Here is a 17,648-nt window from a genome sequence, read left to right as displayed (position 1 = left end):
ATTCCATATGTAAACAGAGATTTTTTCCTCTACCTAGATGCCACTTTTTAACTTTAACCAAAACCAGTTAAAGGGTACTGGTACTTTAAAGATAATAATGGCTGTTGGTATGGTTTGGGTCACAGAATCTTACTACGGAGCAGAGAAATCGTGATCCTTGATCAGCAACTAGCAACTCCAAATGAGCTCAGAGCTGTTCAAAAAAGGAAAAAAAAAAAAAAGAATCACACCTCTGCCCTAATATCACCCTCTCCTTTCTTAGTTATTTTCAGTTTCACTTCCTGATGTGCAGTTTCACTGTAAGACAAGTAACTAGTGCGGACATTGTTCTAGCGTTTTTTTTCTCTCTGTAAAAGAAGGATCAGCATTGTCTCCCTCTAATGGTAGCACACATTCTCCCTTACAAGGCGACACTAAAAATACCAGTGATAACTGGGGACTGGCAAGGGCCTGTGAGGAGGCTAATAGAAGACAGGTAAATGTCTATGAGCAATGTGTGTTGTCTGGATGGTTGGAAATACCATGCCAAGCTAATTAATGTGAACAATGAATGTGATAGTTGAAGGAGAAAAGCTCAGTTAAAAAAAAATCCCAGCACTTGAGAGCCAGAAACAGGAAGCTTTGAGTTCAATATCTGTCACAGCTACACAGTGAATCCGAAGCTAGCCAAGGCTATATCAGACTGTTTCATAACATGAAACAAACAGAAACTAGACAACGGGTACCATAGGGATAACATACAAAGCCTTCCCATATACTGGCAGTCCATTTGAACGCAATCCAGGTCATCCAGAAAACAAGCACCCTGGAACTGAGATTAACTGTATCCCAGACTGTCAATCTCTCTAGGCATCTGTTGTGTGATAAGACGTTTCCTGGCGAGATGTAACACATATCTACTCACTCCAGATAGGGAGACTATGACAGACGCCACCATAGACCAACTTGGTGAATCAACGAGTTTTACTGGGGTTACTTACAGGAATATGACCAGGGGGTTACTTACAAGAGCAGAAATGAATCAAAGACAGCCACATCACCAAAGCCCACTCCAGCAAGGGTGACCAGCAAAAGCTGGGAACCTGGAGTGCACTGCAGGCAGCACAACACGTTGAAGACTGTCCTTTCCAAGTGACTGGTCTTAAACCTCCTTTTAGGCAGCCGGTCTGGTCTCACCCTTTTTTGCAGGCTAGCTTATCTGAGAGCGTTTTCAGTGTCTATTGCTTACTCTAGCAGGGAGGGGCCAAGTGAATCTGGACAGTGTCCTTTCAGTTGGTCTGAGCCTCTTCCAGGCAGATGAACTAATTTCCACTTCCTCCGGGCAGCTACTCTGCCCTTACAGTCTTCTTTGTAGTTTTCATTGCTTACTCTGGCAGGGAGGGGCCTAGTGAATCTGGTCAGTTTCAGAGACTTCCTGAAGCTATTTTGAGTTGTTTACCTATGGGCTTAAGGAGCTTCCCTGCTGGATGGAATGTTTTAATCTCAGAGGGAACTGTTAGAGATACAACAGCATCTGACAGAGGCAAACCGTCCTCAAGGAATAATTCTACAGTTAGATTTCTTCAGCGTGAGCAGCACAAATTCTGAAGTGATTAGTGGCATGAAGAAGTATGACACCAAGACAAAGAACCAAGGAAGGTCCTACCCATTTAATAGCCATACTATATGAATCCTTTTAAAAAAAAAATCACAAGTGGAAGTCCATAGGAATACAACCACATGGAATGGAACCCACAAAACTGGATGAAACTGTACAAAGAACCAGATAGAAATTTGAGCCTCAGCCTAGACAGACGGTTCAATAGTTAAGAAGACTTTCTGCTCTTACAGAGGACCAGAGTTTGGTTCCCAGGACTGACATCAAGTGGCTTGCAACCGCCTTTAACTCCAGCTCCAGGTGATCTGACACCCTTGACCATCTTGGATACTTTAATTTAAATGCACATACCCACACAGACACTCATAGTTAAAAGTAAAGTAAATTAATTTTTAAAAATCTTTATAATCTATGAATTTCTGAAATATGCTCTATGATATAAAAGCAGAAATATGAATATTAATTGTAATTTCTGCACTTTGCCACTAAAAGGAGGCTTGCGGGTAGGTAGACATGGGCATGAAGGGAGAACCATCAACTTGAATGGACCCTGTGGCAGTCGATTTAATGTGATTTCTAATTTGAATTGGTAGACTCCCTAAAGTAGACCACCCTAGGACATCCATCACCTAACCTGTTGACAGAACTTGAACAGAAGATAGAGGTTGACTTCTTTTTCTTGTCTTACTACCTGAGCTGAGAAGACTCATCTCATTTAAGAGTAGTTCTTAGCCTAGGATTCACACCAACAGCTCATCTCATTCTCAAGCCTTATGACAGCTAACCTTAATTGTCAACCTGACACACTAGACTCACTTGGGAGGAGAGGCTCTGTGAGGGACTGTCTAGATCAGGTTGACCTATGGATGTGCCGGTGGGGATTCTCTTGATTATGTTAATTGAATGGGAAGACCCACCTACTGTGGGTGGTGCCATTCCCTTCTACTACCCCTAGGCTCAGGGTCCTGAACTGTGTACAAGTGGAAAAAAATTAATAAGGAAAAACAAGCATGTATTCATTCTCTCTGCTCTTGGTCGTGGATGTGACAAGCTGTGCTTCAGTTTTCTCCAATTTAATTTCCCATAATCAGGAACTGTTAACCGAGAATTAGAAGGCAAACAAGCCCTTTCTCCTTTAACTTACTTTTCTTACAGTGGTTTATCATAGCAGCAGGAAATTAAATTAAGACCTTTGTTATAACACTGAATTACTATACCTCCATGTCTTCTACAGTGTCTCCATCTTGAGAAGGCAAGTGATAAGGCTTCTCAGTCTTTGCAATCATGTAGACTCAGTATTGTCATTAGTTAGTCAATCACTCCTACAGGCTGTGTTTGCTGAAGAGACCCAATACACTAGCCTTCCTCTTTCTCTCTTATCTAGATTGTATTAAGTGTTCAAAATTAAACTATTTGCCATAAAAGTCTCATTATTAATATTTGGGTATAGTCCTATGCTTTGGTAACTACAATTAGTCATGTTCATATCCATTTGCCTACTTTCTGAAGTCCCAGAAATATCCTGCTGGGTGTTTTTTTTTTTTTTTTTTGAATTTCCATTTTAAAAGAAATCACGTAGTGCACACAGTAATGTATTATTTATGAGAACCCTGTGAGGCAGACACCACGGAGGATACTATTTATACTCTGCATTCCAGATGAGGCAGAGCCAATGCCCCTGAGCACGTAACTGGGAATACTAACACTACCAACAGAATACTAAATCTTAGAACTGGTACTCAGAACTGTAAGTTTTTTGTTTTCCTATGTTACTATAATGACCTGGAAAAATACCTGTCCATATTTCAGACTTCCTTATAATAGGTCATGTTAGTACATCCATGTGATTGATTGTCTCTAATAAAGGCTAGCCTTTATTTTTGTGGATGTGGGCAGTGGCCCTCTATTGTTAATATTCAGTAGAAAAAAAGTACAAGAGTATAATTTATCTTCTCAATAAAAGCACGGAAACCTTCATAATTTTTTTTTCTTTGACACAGAAACTCACACTGTAGCCCAGACTGTCCTGGATCTCACTTTGTAGTCCAAGCTAACCTTGAACTCATGGCATCATCCTGTAGTACGTCATTATCATTGTTTTAACTCTTTGTGAGCCTGCCACCTAGCTTCCAAATAAACATATGGAGACTTATTCTTACTGAACAATGTCTGACCTTAGCTTGGCTTGTTTCTAGCCAGCTTTTCTAAAAAATTATCCCATTTCTCTTTAACTACGTTTTTGCCTCTGGGCTTTTCCCCTGTCTTTATTCTATATTCTTTCTTACTACAACACTGGTTGGATGGCTGGGTTGCTTGGTGGCTGGATGCCTGGCCCCTGGTGTCCTCCTCTCTTCCTTTTCTTATTCCTCACTCTATTTTTTATTCTCTCTGCCTGCCAGGCCCACCTATTCTCTCTGCTGCCTAGCTATCAGCCATAAAGCTCTTTATTAGACCAATGAGGTGTTTTAGATGGGCTAAGTAATACAGCTTTACAGAGCTAAACACATGCAACATAAAAGAATGCAGGTGCCCATAGAGGCAGGGGGAATCGGAACTCCCTTGAGCTGGCCTCAAACTCAGAGATCCACCTGCCTCTTTCTCCCGATTGCTGGCATTAAAGGCGTGCATCACCACTGCCTGGCAAGGAAAATTAACTTAAAATGTGTTACATTTGTTTATGTGGTGTTTCTATGGGCACCTGCACTCAAGTTCACATACACACATAATTAAAAATTAAAATAATTCATTTTTTCCAGGTTTTTGAGACAGGGTTTCTCTGTGGCTTTGGAGGCTGTCCTGGAACTAGCTCTTGTAGACAAGGCTGGTCTCGAACTCACAGAAATCAGCCTACCTCTGCCTCCCAAGTGCTGGGATTAAAGGCATGCACCACCAACGCCCAGGCAAAATGAATTTAAAAGCAGTTTGCTAATGTAGAAAGTAATCAAAAAAATAAACTATTGTTTTGGAAAAAACAAAGATTATTCCACAAGCATTTTTAACGAAACCTTGATTATTTGCTTTTTAAAAGATAAATACTTTAAATATAAAAGGAAAAATACAGACTATGTTAACAAGCAAGAGTTATACTAATAAAAGATGAACTAAAAATCAAAACAAAATTATTATCATAGGTAATAATACAATACTAATCCACAAGAACATATATAAATAATTCAAAGTTATATGTGCCAAAAAAATCACAACTTACAATTCATAAAGTAAAATTTAGATATGAAACATACTTTACATGTGACTTGTTTATCAAAACAGATAATGTGCTAGATGATAACCACATGTAAACTTGTTTTAAGATCTTAAGGAATATAGGGAGTCAGAGGTCGGCAGAGCTCTGTTTTATAACGTGAGTTCCAGGACAGTCAGGGCTACATAGAGAAACACTGTCTTTGAAATAAAAATCTTATGGAGTATATTCTAAACACTTGGAGTATATCAATGGCTAAAGAATTACCAAATGTTTTAAAATTAAGAAGGATATATTTACATGCTCTATGTATCAAAGGATAAATCACAGTGAAAATTAAAAATTTATACTAAAATATGACATTTCAAAACTTATGGGCTAAAGTGTATGGTTTACAAACAACAGAATATTTAACACTCAGTGACCAAAATAGGAAAACTAGCAGTGTTCACAAAAGTCCATTATCATCATGTCACGAAGCATGGTGGTAGGCAAACACACATTGTACAGAGACAAAGACTCTAGGCCTAGTCTGAGCTTTTGAGACCTCCACCCTCACTCCAAGTGACACACCTCCTCCAACAATGTCACCCCTACAGATTCTTCCTAAACAGTTCCACATTCAAACATATGGGCCTATGAGGGCCATTCTCATTTAAATCACCACAAAAACTAATTAAAAAATAAAATTTATAAACACTTTTACAATAACACTAAAATATCAAGAAATACATATATTTGTGTACATATAAGAATTTGTATACATGTATATACATCAGTTTATATATATACACATATATACACATCAGTATATATAAGAATTTTGTATATGTATATATATATATATGTACATATATATAAGAATTCTTAAAGAAACTACAATGTATTACTGAGTAAATTAAAATGATTTGAATAAATTTTGAGTTAGGTTTGTGGGTTGTTAACAGATTGGGAACTTCAGTATTGTCATATCAATTCTATCTTAACTGATAATTGATCCATAAAATCATTACAGGAGTGAAGGGGTGTGTGTGTGTGCACGCGCACGTGCGCGCGCGTGCGTGTGCTAGCATACGCACATATTCATATGAGTTAACAATCTGACTCCAAAATTTATATGAAGATCCAAGAGTAAAAATTATCAATAATCATCTTTAGTCTTGGAGAAGAAATACAGAATTTCATGATATCATATATATACATTTCAAATCTTTGTAACAAGGGCAGGTTGGTACTGGAACAATCTACTCAATAAATGACAATATACACATGTGCGATTCTAGTCACAACAACATGAATGAATTTCTGAAACATAGTTTTGAAGCCAGATGTTTAGAGAAATGTGGGGGCTGGAGGGAAGCAAGATGCACCTATGATATTAGACATACCAGTTTTCTTTGAAGAGATTTATGGACTATAAGAGACTATAAACCAATCTTTGGGTTTATTAATAATGGATATTTTTATTTGGATGATGGTTCCTGGATGGAATACATAGGTAAGACTGTGCCAAGCTTAGCTTAGCAATGCATCTCTAGGAGAAGGGGGAAATGAGAGGAAAGGGTTGGGAGAGAGAGAGAGAGAGAGAGAGAGAGAGAGAGAGAGAGAGAGAGAGAGAGAGAGAAAGAGAGAGAGAGAGTTATAAAAGAAAATTAAGAAGTAACCAAAGGAATGAAAACTAAAGAACTCTCAGAAGAATTTGAGGAGGGAATGGCCAGCAGAGCTGGGGAGGGAGAAAGCTGGAGTTCCACTGAGTTTGGCACAAGACATACACTGTTGAGAAGTTTTACTGTGAAGGAAGGGACAAATTCAGTTTTGGGTGAGTCAGAAGGAAGAAAGCAAGCATTACAAGAACTACAATATATTAATTTCTAATCCAGCCATGGAAAGAAAGGCTAACTAGGGAAGAATGAATAAGACAATAGCAATTCCTTAAGTGAAAATGAGGCCATAGATTATTCATCAATACTCACAAACTCTATCTCCAGTCCATTGCACCCTAAGGGAATTTCATATGCTGAATTTTTCAGCCAGAAAAGCTCTCCTTTCTTTTGTTGTTCTTGCTGTTTTTTAGTTTGATTTGTTTTTAATCAAAAGAGAGACTATATGTCTTCATGAAATACAGAAAATCACAATGAATAATTTTTGAATTAGTAAACTCTTCACTAAAAATTATCCAACCATAGAAGAATTTGTCCAGCATCTCCAGCTAAGTGAAAGTTTATAGAAGTGTTTTTCTTGGAGATGCATACCAACATACAGCTCTGAACTCAGAAATTCATTTGGCTTTTGTTTGCAAAGTCACATACAACTATGCTCTTTGACAAATGTGAAGTGCTAATATTTTTCTTGTTCCATGAATTTTGTTGTTGTTACAGATATTTTGGTTATCTTTTATCCTAAGGCCTTTTTTCTGAAGATTTACAGCAGCCAAAAGACATAAGTTTGTTTTGTAATACACCAGAGGCTAGCATACAACATGATGTTTATGAGTATAATAGTAGCACTAGAAATATGCACACACATGTGTGCACATCCACACGAAACACACACATGCAAGCACAGATGTGTGTATACATACACACACACACACACACACACACACACACACACACACACACACACGAAACACATAAGCTTCCCTCCCAGAAAGAATACAACACTTACTATAATGTGCTGATAAGGATCTATGAATGACATTTTGGCCCCAGCTGCAGAGATTCACACGCTTCCCAGGTCTTCTCTGGTCCCCCTAGCTTCTTTAAAGCCTATGAAACAAACAATCATCATCATTAAGTTCCATTCTGGACTCTGTTCCAAGACTTAAAGGATGCTGAGAAGATACCATAGGAAATGAAAGTATAGTAGAGAAGATCAGTACCTCTCTGTCTATGTGACTAAATTATACACACACCTTGTAGGAGAAGGCTAAACATATTTTGATACTACTATTTAACTTCAATATTTATTTGTTCAATTTTTTTAAAAGTTTTTTGTTGTTGCTGTTTTGGTTTGCTTCTATTTGTTAAGTATATGATGAGCCATTTATTGAATTTCAGAAATTTAAAATGATTTTTGAGGGACTGGAAAGATGGTCCAGCACGTAACAGCACTGTAGTGCTCTTGCAGAAGACCCAAGTCCACTTCCCAGGACCCACATGAGGCATCTCTCAACCACCAGGAACTCCAGCTACAAGACATAGGATGGCCTCTTCTGACCATAGGTATCTATACTCACTAGCACAAACACATTCATAGCATAACTGAAAAGAAAAAAGTTCTTTCAAAATTATTATGTCATATATATTAAAATAGTGCATGTTATTTTTTTTTCAGTTGGTCAGAATTACACAAATTCACAATAGGAAAGTGTGGTTATATATTATTTATGATTCATTAAAGTTTGCCTGAGGATTCAGAAAGCAAAGTCAGCCACAAGCCATAGAAGCCATGCACACATCTTTAATCCCAGAATTTAGGATTAAGAGGTAGATGGATCTCTGTTAGTTGAAGAACACACTGAGCTACACGAAATATATCCAGTCCTAAAGAGAAACGGCTCACACAAAGATGATCTCAGCACTTTGGATCACAGACCTTAAATCCCAGGACTCATGAGAAATATATAAAACAGGAACAAGGTCTCAGAGCTGACATTGAGGATAGGAGGCATTCATTCTCCAGCCACATTGAGGATAGGAAGATGTAAGTCTCAGGATTCTCCAGCCACGCTGCAGAGAGGCTTCAGTCATTTTGTTTGTTTTGTTTTACATTGCCCTATTTCATACTTAAAAAGTTTGCCAGGAATGGCAGAACACACATTTCTAGCACCCAGAGATAGAGGCAAGAGCATCAAGTGTACAAGTCCAATCTGTGCCTCATAAGACTTTGTCTCAACTTTCTCTCCCCAACAAAACAAAACAAAACAAAAAACTAATGGTAAATGAGCTCATCAGCCTATCATCAAGTAGCTCTATGGTATGGTACAGTTTTAATGTTTGACCCTGCCAAAGATCATAGTGACATTTAGTTTTCAAAGGCCAGATGCAGTGGCACATGCCTATAACCCCAACACTTGGGAGGTAAATACGGTAAAATCAAGAATTCCAGGTCATCTGCTATTATGCAGTTTGAAGTCATCCTGGGCTACAAGAAACACTGTGTTTAAACTTAAAAAAGAAGATAAATGCAATTGTTGATGTGGAGGTTGGAAAGAAAACGGCACCCAAAGGGAGTGGCACTATTAGGAGGTGTGGCCTTGTTAGAGTAGGTGTAGCCTTGTGGGAGGAAGGGTGCCAGTATGGGGATGCGCTTTGGGGTTTCCTTTGCTCAAGCTACATCCAGTGTCTCAGACCTGCTGTCTGCTGATCAAGATTTAGGAGTCTCTGCTCTGTCTCCAGCACATGTCTTTCATATACTGCCATGAGGATAATGAACTGAACCTCTGAACTATAAGCCAGCCCCAAGGAAATGTTTTCCTTTGTAACAGTTGCCATTGTCATGGTGTCTCTTCACAGCAATAGAAGCCCTAACTAAGACAGCTAATGTCAGAATGTTCAGAATATTAGGCTTCTGCCTCAGCTCCTCCCTCTGGTCTCCTGCCTTGAAGTCCTGCCCTGGATGAGCTGTAACATGGATTTGGAGGCCAAATAAACTGTTTTCTCCTCTGGCTGCTTTTGCCCATGGTCTTTACCATAGCAATAAAAAAGCAAACTAACCAACCTCAGGTTTGGAAGGGACAAACTACATGTAAACTGCAACTCTATCACACTCTGCTAGTCAATGTTGATTCATGCTTCTCTTTTCCTTCTTATTACTTTTCTTGATTATCTACATATTACAAACATACCATCAGGATTATGTCTCTGTTGTGTTATGCTATGCCTCTGCCTTGCCTCTAAGTACTCTTGAAGGAATGACCTCATTAAAAGACACAGGCAAAATTATCCACCATGGGATAATTTGTGACTCTTGTATTTATGTTATGGATATGTATTTCTTGTGTTACAAATTCATTAGTTGATAGAATCCTACTTAGCATTTACCATTACCAAGATGTTGGAAGCTGTTGCTATTATATCTTATTTAAAGGAGCCCGTAGTAACACCCAGGTATAGTAATATACACGTGTAATAATAGCACCAAAAATGTTGAGGCAGTACAATCTGTAGTTCTAAGTCAACCTGTGCCACACAGTGAATTTCAGGACAGCTTGGGAAACTTAGCCAAATTTTCTTAAAAAGTATAATTAAATAAAAGCCAACAGGGACTGGTGAGATGATTTAGCAGTTAAAAGCTCTCTGGTCCTCTGCTTTTGCAATTTCCAGCAGCACACAGGGTACCTCATAACCACCTGTAAATTCAGCTTGAAGGGTCCAACACTGTCTTCTGGTCTTTCCAAGCACCTGTACTTAAATGTGCACATATGGCCATAGCAACAAAAACACATAATTAAAATTTAAAGTAATAATCAATGCCAAAACAAATAAAACATGATCAACATAATTTACCTGCCATTATAATCAATGCTTCTGTATTGATATTTCTGTGTGTTCAAAGTATATTTACATAGTGAAGATGGAATATGTCCTTATGTATAACACATTGTAACATATAGAGAAATTGAACTGGCTCCTAAACTAGAGGCTTCACACCTACCGACTAGCATTAATGGTACTGGAAAGTGCTATATATATTACCAGAACAGAAAAGTAATCATCATTCATCTACAAACCCTGAAACTTATAACAGTGACCTGCCTGCAAGACATACTGGTCCAACTGTGACACAAATGTTTTGGAAGTAACCAACCACTGTTTTTAGTTGGACTTGAGACCCACTCTCTAAGAAGGAACCCATACCTGCACCGCAAAAGTGGAAAAGAACCTGAGACTAAATAATTCATGGACCCAAAAGGAAAACTTTCTGTTATTATTCTGCTAAATGAACATAGCAATAAAATGACTCCTAATGACATGTTACTATAGCCACAGAAGATTGTATCACGAACCCTCATCAGAGAAGTATCTTCTTGTAATAGATGATAATTAGCACAGAGACCCACACCTGGACAATGTTCAGAGAATGAAAGACTTCGGGGAACTCAGCCCTCACTGGGATGCCTTCATCAAATACTTAAGGCATGGGGATATATGTGGAAGAGGAAGGGAAATGGTTGTAAGAGCCAAAGGTGGTGGATGACTAAGGAAACAGTGTCTTCCAGATACAAAAAGACAAATGAACACTTATGAACTCACAGAGACTGTGACAAACTGCAAAACACCTGCATGAGTACAAACAAGACAAAATCCCAGCACTGAGAAGGGGAAATAGATACAGAGTTCTACACCAAGCCAAGATGTTATTTGTGATTGATACCTTCTAGGAGAGGGAAACTTAGTTTTCTCCATAGAATGTCACTGGGTGTATCAGCTATGCTCCAGGGCAGGCAACATGCCTAGGAATAGGTAGCTAACACAAAACACACTCCATGTTTTTATGTGCTTTTTGTTTTGTTTGGATACTTTTTTTTGTCTTACTGGAGTTTCTGTTGTTATAGTGGACAGGATCCATACTGAAATCTATGAAAATAAAGAGGGTCATGACTGCTATTCTCACCAAAAATTTTTTCGGTTAAAAACTGTAGGTGGGTTGTGAAGAAGTTCAGTGGTAGAATGTTTGCCTAGCATGTGTGTGGCCAGCAGACTTCTATAGTGATTCCCACTCACAAACTGCAGCTTTAGAAAAGTATAAACATTCTCTGTCTGTTCATTTGTGCAACAGCTATGTCATTGCTAGGCACTAGGGTGCAGTGAACAAGACAGAACTCATGCCTCCCAGAAACCTAGAAATTGTAGAGGTAGCAAGGAATATAGTTCTGTGTGACACCCCATGATTCCATGTCACTAAAAGCATTACCACTTCTGAGGATTGTGTCCTTTGGTGAAGGGCCCCTTGAATATTTTCACAAAGGAGGTAGATTTCAAGGTGCCTTTCTAACAAAAGCCATCAATCCTAAGAAGTGATACTGCTTTTAGTAACAGAAACACGGGGTGTCATGCAACACTACATTCTTTGCTACCTCCAGTCAATGAGTCTTTCATACTTATTTACTGCAAGCTAAAACAGAAAAACATTTTTCTACCATGCTATAACATACATGTGCACATAAACATATATGATGTAAATGGAAGCAGCCTTAATGTGGTACTTCCACTGAGAACAAAGAACACTATTTGTATGTCTCCATCTGATTAAATGCTAAGAGCAGCCCACCCAATTGATTTCATGACAACACAGTTTGACAAACACTGATCTAAAAGAAGCCTTCAAGATTAGATTTTCATCTACTTCCTCAGCCTCACCCCATTTCTCTCCTCTTTTTTATTTATGATACAAGTTTTCTTTCCTTTCATCAAATGCAGGCTGTTCTCTTGGATGCAAAGCTATAACCTACCTCTTCTATCCATCCACTTATTTAACAAATATGCAAATAGAACACTCAGCTACTATATAGCAATCATATTCCAAAGTCCCAGAAGTAAAGTGACAATTGAGAAAGCAGGTCATCTCTGTCGGAACTCATATTCCACAGAACAATCAGAAAATAAATAATGCAAGAGGAAAAAGCAAGAATCTCCTAAAGCTAGGTTCTGGAAAGGGGCTGGCCACAAAGGGTGAAGGAGTGGGCTTAGAATACCATGTTCTCAGCAGGCATTTAGAGGAAGTGAGAGGAGTCCTGTGGCTGGTAAATAAAAACCAAAGCAAAAGTGGTTGATGGTGAGGTTAGAAAACAAGCAGGGCCAGATCCTGGAGGCCTCTGCAAACCACACTTGTATACCAGCTAAACTAGTTCCAAGATGTGGAGCTCAGCTTCAACATCACTGCCGCAGAGAAACTCTCTGTGGCTATCAGAGTATGTTTGATTCTGTTTGTGTTTTAGACTTCTTCAAGCCCTTCATGCCCCTTCCAACATGACTGCTTCCCTTCAGGAACTAAAGACAGACGTATAAAGTCAGTGACCATGTTGATCTTGTCCGTGCAACTATTCTGTGTACATGGTACCTACAACACAGCAGGTTCAAGATAAAGAAGTGTTTAATGGACAGCTGTATGACGGACAGAACTAGGAATGATGCCAAGTGTGTTCGTGAAGGAAGTTCTCACACTAATGCTTTTTCAGTGTTCCTCTTGTTCATGCCTAAGTATATTTAAATAGCAAGACATTCTATAAATGATTCTCTACTTTAAAAAATAAAAAGAGGAACAAGTAAAATTCCACAAGAAGTGGGATGACTACTCACTTTGAGGAAATCTGTTGCTGGGGACCAAAGCCTGATGTCAGCAATTTTATTTCCTCTTTTCATATCCAGTAACTCCATTCATAACTACTGTGTTCACCATCCTAATATCAGCCAAAACCACATCCTCCAGCCAGACCTGGACAGAGACTTCCAGGGTACTCAAGTCAAAGGCAGGAAATGTGTTTGAGATAATTAACAAGTTAATTTATACAGACAATATTCTTTCTTAAATTTTTGTATTATTCTTTGGCAATTTCATACATGTATACAACGTGCTTAGATCCAAATAATATTACTAAATTCTCCCCGATTTCTCTTTGTCCCCTCCTCTACAAGGTTAAGAACTACAGGATAAATGGATATTAGGCGAACGTGACTCATAGCATTAATCCTTTAGTACTAGAACAACTTCCTTTTTTTTTCTCTTCTTTAATTCCACCCAGGTCTAAACTTTTTCCTGCCCTAATAAAACGTCAGGCTGCCTTAGATGATTTCTGTTAACTTTTGCAATAAACAAAAATGAACTCATAGATTTAGATGCCAAGTCCATTTAGAGTGGAAGCCAGAGCCTATTGCAGGAAGGGAAAGGTGTGGTCACTGACTTCTTTCCTCCTCCCTTTCCTTGATCTGCTATTTCATCTCTGTTTTCACTTCTTTTGCTGTGGTAAAATGCCCTGACACAAAGAAACTTATAAATCACGGTTCATTCAGCTTACTACCACAGGCTCCAAGCCCATCACTCAGGGGAAGTCAAGGTGGGAAATCAAATAGTTAATCACATCAAATCTATAATCCAATCCCCAGAAACAAATAAACTGGAAATGCACATCTGTAACCTGGTACTGGGGAGACAAACACAGGAGGACCAGTAGGCCAAGGTCATCTTCAGCTACATGAGTTTGAAGTCAGTTTGTGCTACATAGGACCCTGTCTCAAAATCAGACTGAAAAAAGAAATCAATCAACCAGCTAAACAAACAAACAAAAAACCCACACACAATATATAGAGTATAAAATAATCCACTTTTAGTATTTTGAAACTTAACAAAAACATTCTAGGCTCTTGGTCAAAGCTTCCACTTGAGAGCTGAATATCGAGCTAGACCAACTTCTAGAACAGCAGATACGAGAATTTGAAAATTTTCTTGCTGCAGAAAAATTGAGAAGGCAGAAATGTCACATCATTTAAGAACCTTGAAACTAATGAAAGAATGTAGGACAAATGAACAGCCTTTTTACAGGATACTGAGAACCAGGAACAATGGAGGTCTGGGGCATTTTAGAAAGGCGTTGCTCCTACCCTCCCCAGTTCCTCATCATGAAGTTCTAACTAGGAAGCAGGGCAGCCTTGAGAATGCACAGCTCTGCTGCCCTGCTGATCAGGGCTGGACAAAACATGGAAAATTCCACACCCCAGAAGTTGTTAGAGAAACCGAAGATCATAGAAGCAAGCACCAGATAAGTCTCATACTAGCATGAGATCCACACTATCCAGGACAAGACAATAGACCATCTAGAAAATTAAAAATGACCACCAGAGCTATGTGTGAGGCTCCAGGTAAAACCTCCAACAAAACAGACGTTGGTTAAGAGAGACGTTGGTAAGGTCCAGCCTACTCCTGAAGTGCCAAGAGTGTGAGCAAAATATGCTATGTGAGTGTCCTAAGCGGAGAAGAAAAAGTAGGCAGGGCCTTAGAATCTGGATGAACTTAGAAAGCACTCTTCAAGCCACAGGCAAGGCAGACATCAGAGCAGAGACGTACTCATTTAAGACGCTTAAGTAAATCTTTGCCCAAACACTGGCTGACAAGTAAGCAGTGGTAACCCAGAAAGAACCCTGGGCAAACAACATAGAAGGTAAAATCAAGAATGGGGGTGGGGAGGGGAAGACCTGAGCAAAATATGCCTGAGCCTGAGCACTATAGAACACATCTGTGAATAAATTGAAGTCACTAAATCAAATCAACAGTCTCAATAACTTATCCATAGGTAATACCAGAATCAAAAGACACCACAATATACAATTTATACCTTTTGGGGCATTCTAGAATCATTTTCAGAATTCATCAGAAGAGGGAAAGTGAGAGAGTTCATCTGGTAAAGGTGACTACCACCAAGCTTGAGGACCTGAGTTTGATCCCCAAGGCCCATATAGTGAAAGGAGGAACCTACTCCTGAACATTGTCCTCTGACATTCTCCACACAGGCTCCTTGAAAAACACACACATAAATACACTAGACAAATAAATGTAGTAGTAAAAATAACAAGAATTTAAAAACAAACAAATAAGTAAATAATGGAAAAAGACAGCAAAAGCAGTATGAATCATACAATGAAAAGTTCCAATGAGAAAAAAGAAAAAAATAGCAACAAATATTGACTGAAATTTCCAATTTTGATTTAAAACATCAATAAAGCTCCTCCAAGTGGGATAAACACAAAGAAGACTGATTCCTAGACAAATAGCCAAAAGGTTGAAATTCAGAATTATAAAGGATAAATTTAAATGAAGAAAATAACAGCTATTCATGCATGAGATAATCGCAGGTCAATAAGCAGCTTCTCATCAGAACCAACAGCATCCTGAAGGAAATGGGACCACACGTGCAAAGTACTGAAAGAATCAAACTATACACTGGGCATCATAGCCAGCAAACTATCTTCCAGAAATATGAACAAATATGAACCGACATCACCACAGCAGTAAACACTGGAAGAATTTGTTGAGATAAAAAAAAAAACAGTAAAAGATGCAGAACCTTACTAAACCTAAAATTGTGTTTTTCTCTCTGTGTGTGTCTATGTGTCTGTGTCTATGTATGTGATATAAGTGTGTTTAGTGTCAAGAAACTAGAATGTTTATCAGGAAAAGGGAAGGAAGAGACTTCAGGGAGGTGAGAAACAAAGAGGGTGACAGAATACATATAATAGGAAAGCAAAGGGGAGCATTTGATGATGGAGAAAAAGGAACCAGCTGAGAGGGAATAGTGGGAAGGAGAATAATGGGACCAAAGTATACCGACTCAATGAATGAAGATATTATGATGAAAATCATTACTTTGCATGCTAACTTAAAAATAATTGTAAAATGTTGAAGGACAGGAAATGCAGCTTAGCATTAGGACACTTGCCTAACATGCATGAGGCCTTGGGGTCAGAACAGGGAGGGAGGGATGAAGGGAGGGAGGGATGAAGGGAGGGAGGGAGGGAGGGAGGGAGGGGGGAGAGTGGGGAGACAGGAAATAGTAAAGAAAGTTCTTCCAGTTGAAAAGAATTGACAGTAGAATAACTCAAATCCACACAAAGAAACAGAGAGCACCCATAAAGTTAAACTTTTAAAGATAAATAAACGTATTTTCTTCTCTTTATCTTTATACCATAAAAATGATACAATTACACTGAGCTCATTTAAAGAGTCTCTGTGTGTGTGTGTGTGTAGATTTCATATGTATATATGAAATTTATAATACAGAAAGGGAAATGATAAACATAGCAATATTAGAGCATGGAAAAAACACCAAATAGTCTGAATCCATAGGAATAAACTAAGAATACAAGCCTCAGTAAAATGTAGATTAATGTCAAATAGTATATAATTTTAGTTTTATCTCTACATTTTTTAAAAGTCATGAGCTTTATAGAAACATTACAATGCTATAGCCCTGGATTTATAACACATGAAGATATGATATACTGGAAAACAATAGCACAAATAAGAACTGAAGAAGAATTGCAAGTACATGGACAGACTGTTTTACAAAAACAAGTTACTAGTCATACAAGGAAGACTGTAACAAATTAATACATATAGCTTAATTCCTAGAACTACCAACAAACTCACTCAAATATCATTGAAATACTAACAAAATAATTTAAATGGATCACCAGACCAACCCCCCCCCAAAAAATGATCACCAGAATATAGCTATATAGTTCAGGGAGCAGAATAATAAAATAAGTAAATAAAAAGATGAGATGAAGATAAACAGAAACCACAATGACAGATGGAAGCCCAACTCTATTTCTATTAACAATAAATGTGAAACCAGATGAGTTGTCGCATTTCTGTAATCCCAGCACTTGGTAGGCTGATCAGGAGACTTAAAGGTTCAAGGTCAGCCTGGTCAGAGAGAACCCTGAGACTATTTATCTTCTGTTGGTTACCCACCAGAACTAAATCATAAAACCTATTGCTTAAGGCACCACATATTTAGATACAGGACGAAGAGAACTCAAACTGGATCTGAGCTGGAAACTTCTTCCTCCCAGCTAGTTAGTTTTCATAGCTTTAAATGTACTATGCAGACTCTTGGGCTGGCAGGGAACCTCACTCCATTGTGGACCCTACAGGCTGTATTACCAACCTGCAAGGAAGATGGTGCAATAGTGCCATGACTCTTCTGGGGTAACCAGTTACTTTCTAATTGGACTTGAGGTCTGCTCCCTAGGAAGGAATTCATGTCTGGTACTGTAAACATGATCAAAAGCCAGTGAGTGGTTGGTGAGGTCACAGGTCTTGCTGGGGATGGCAGCATGGTGGTTTGGT

At 38.5% G+C, this 17,648-nt stretch overlaps 1 protein-coding gene across 1 annotated transcript in view; it reads right to left on the bottom strand.

The window, feature by feature from the left end:
• The window catches only part of Pla2g4a (phospholipase A2 group IVA), a 134,893-nt gene that overhangs the window by 100,631 nt on the left and 16,614 nt on the right, over window positions 1-17,648 (bottom strand). The window contains exon 2 of the mRNA XM_027417414.2: window positions 7,467-7,567. Within this exon, the coding sequence (XP_027273215.1) occupies window positions 7,467-7,499 (33 nt within the window). The 5' untranslated portion in view covers window positions 7,500-7,567. The remainder of the gene's footprint in view (window positions 1-7,466; window positions 7,568-17,648) is intronic.

The sequence above is a fragment of the Cricetulus griseus genome, chromosome 5 (assembly GCF_003668045.3).
Source record: "Cricetulus griseus strain 17A/GY chromosome 5, alternate assembly CriGri-PICRH-1.0, whole genome shotgun sequence".
Taxonomy (NCBI): Eukaryota; Metazoa; Chordata; class Mammalia; order Rodentia; family Cricetidae; genus Cricetulus; species Cricetulus griseus.
The sequence above is the reverse complement of the archived record's forward strand: the minus strand, read 5'-3'. Positions and strand labels throughout refer to the sequence as shown.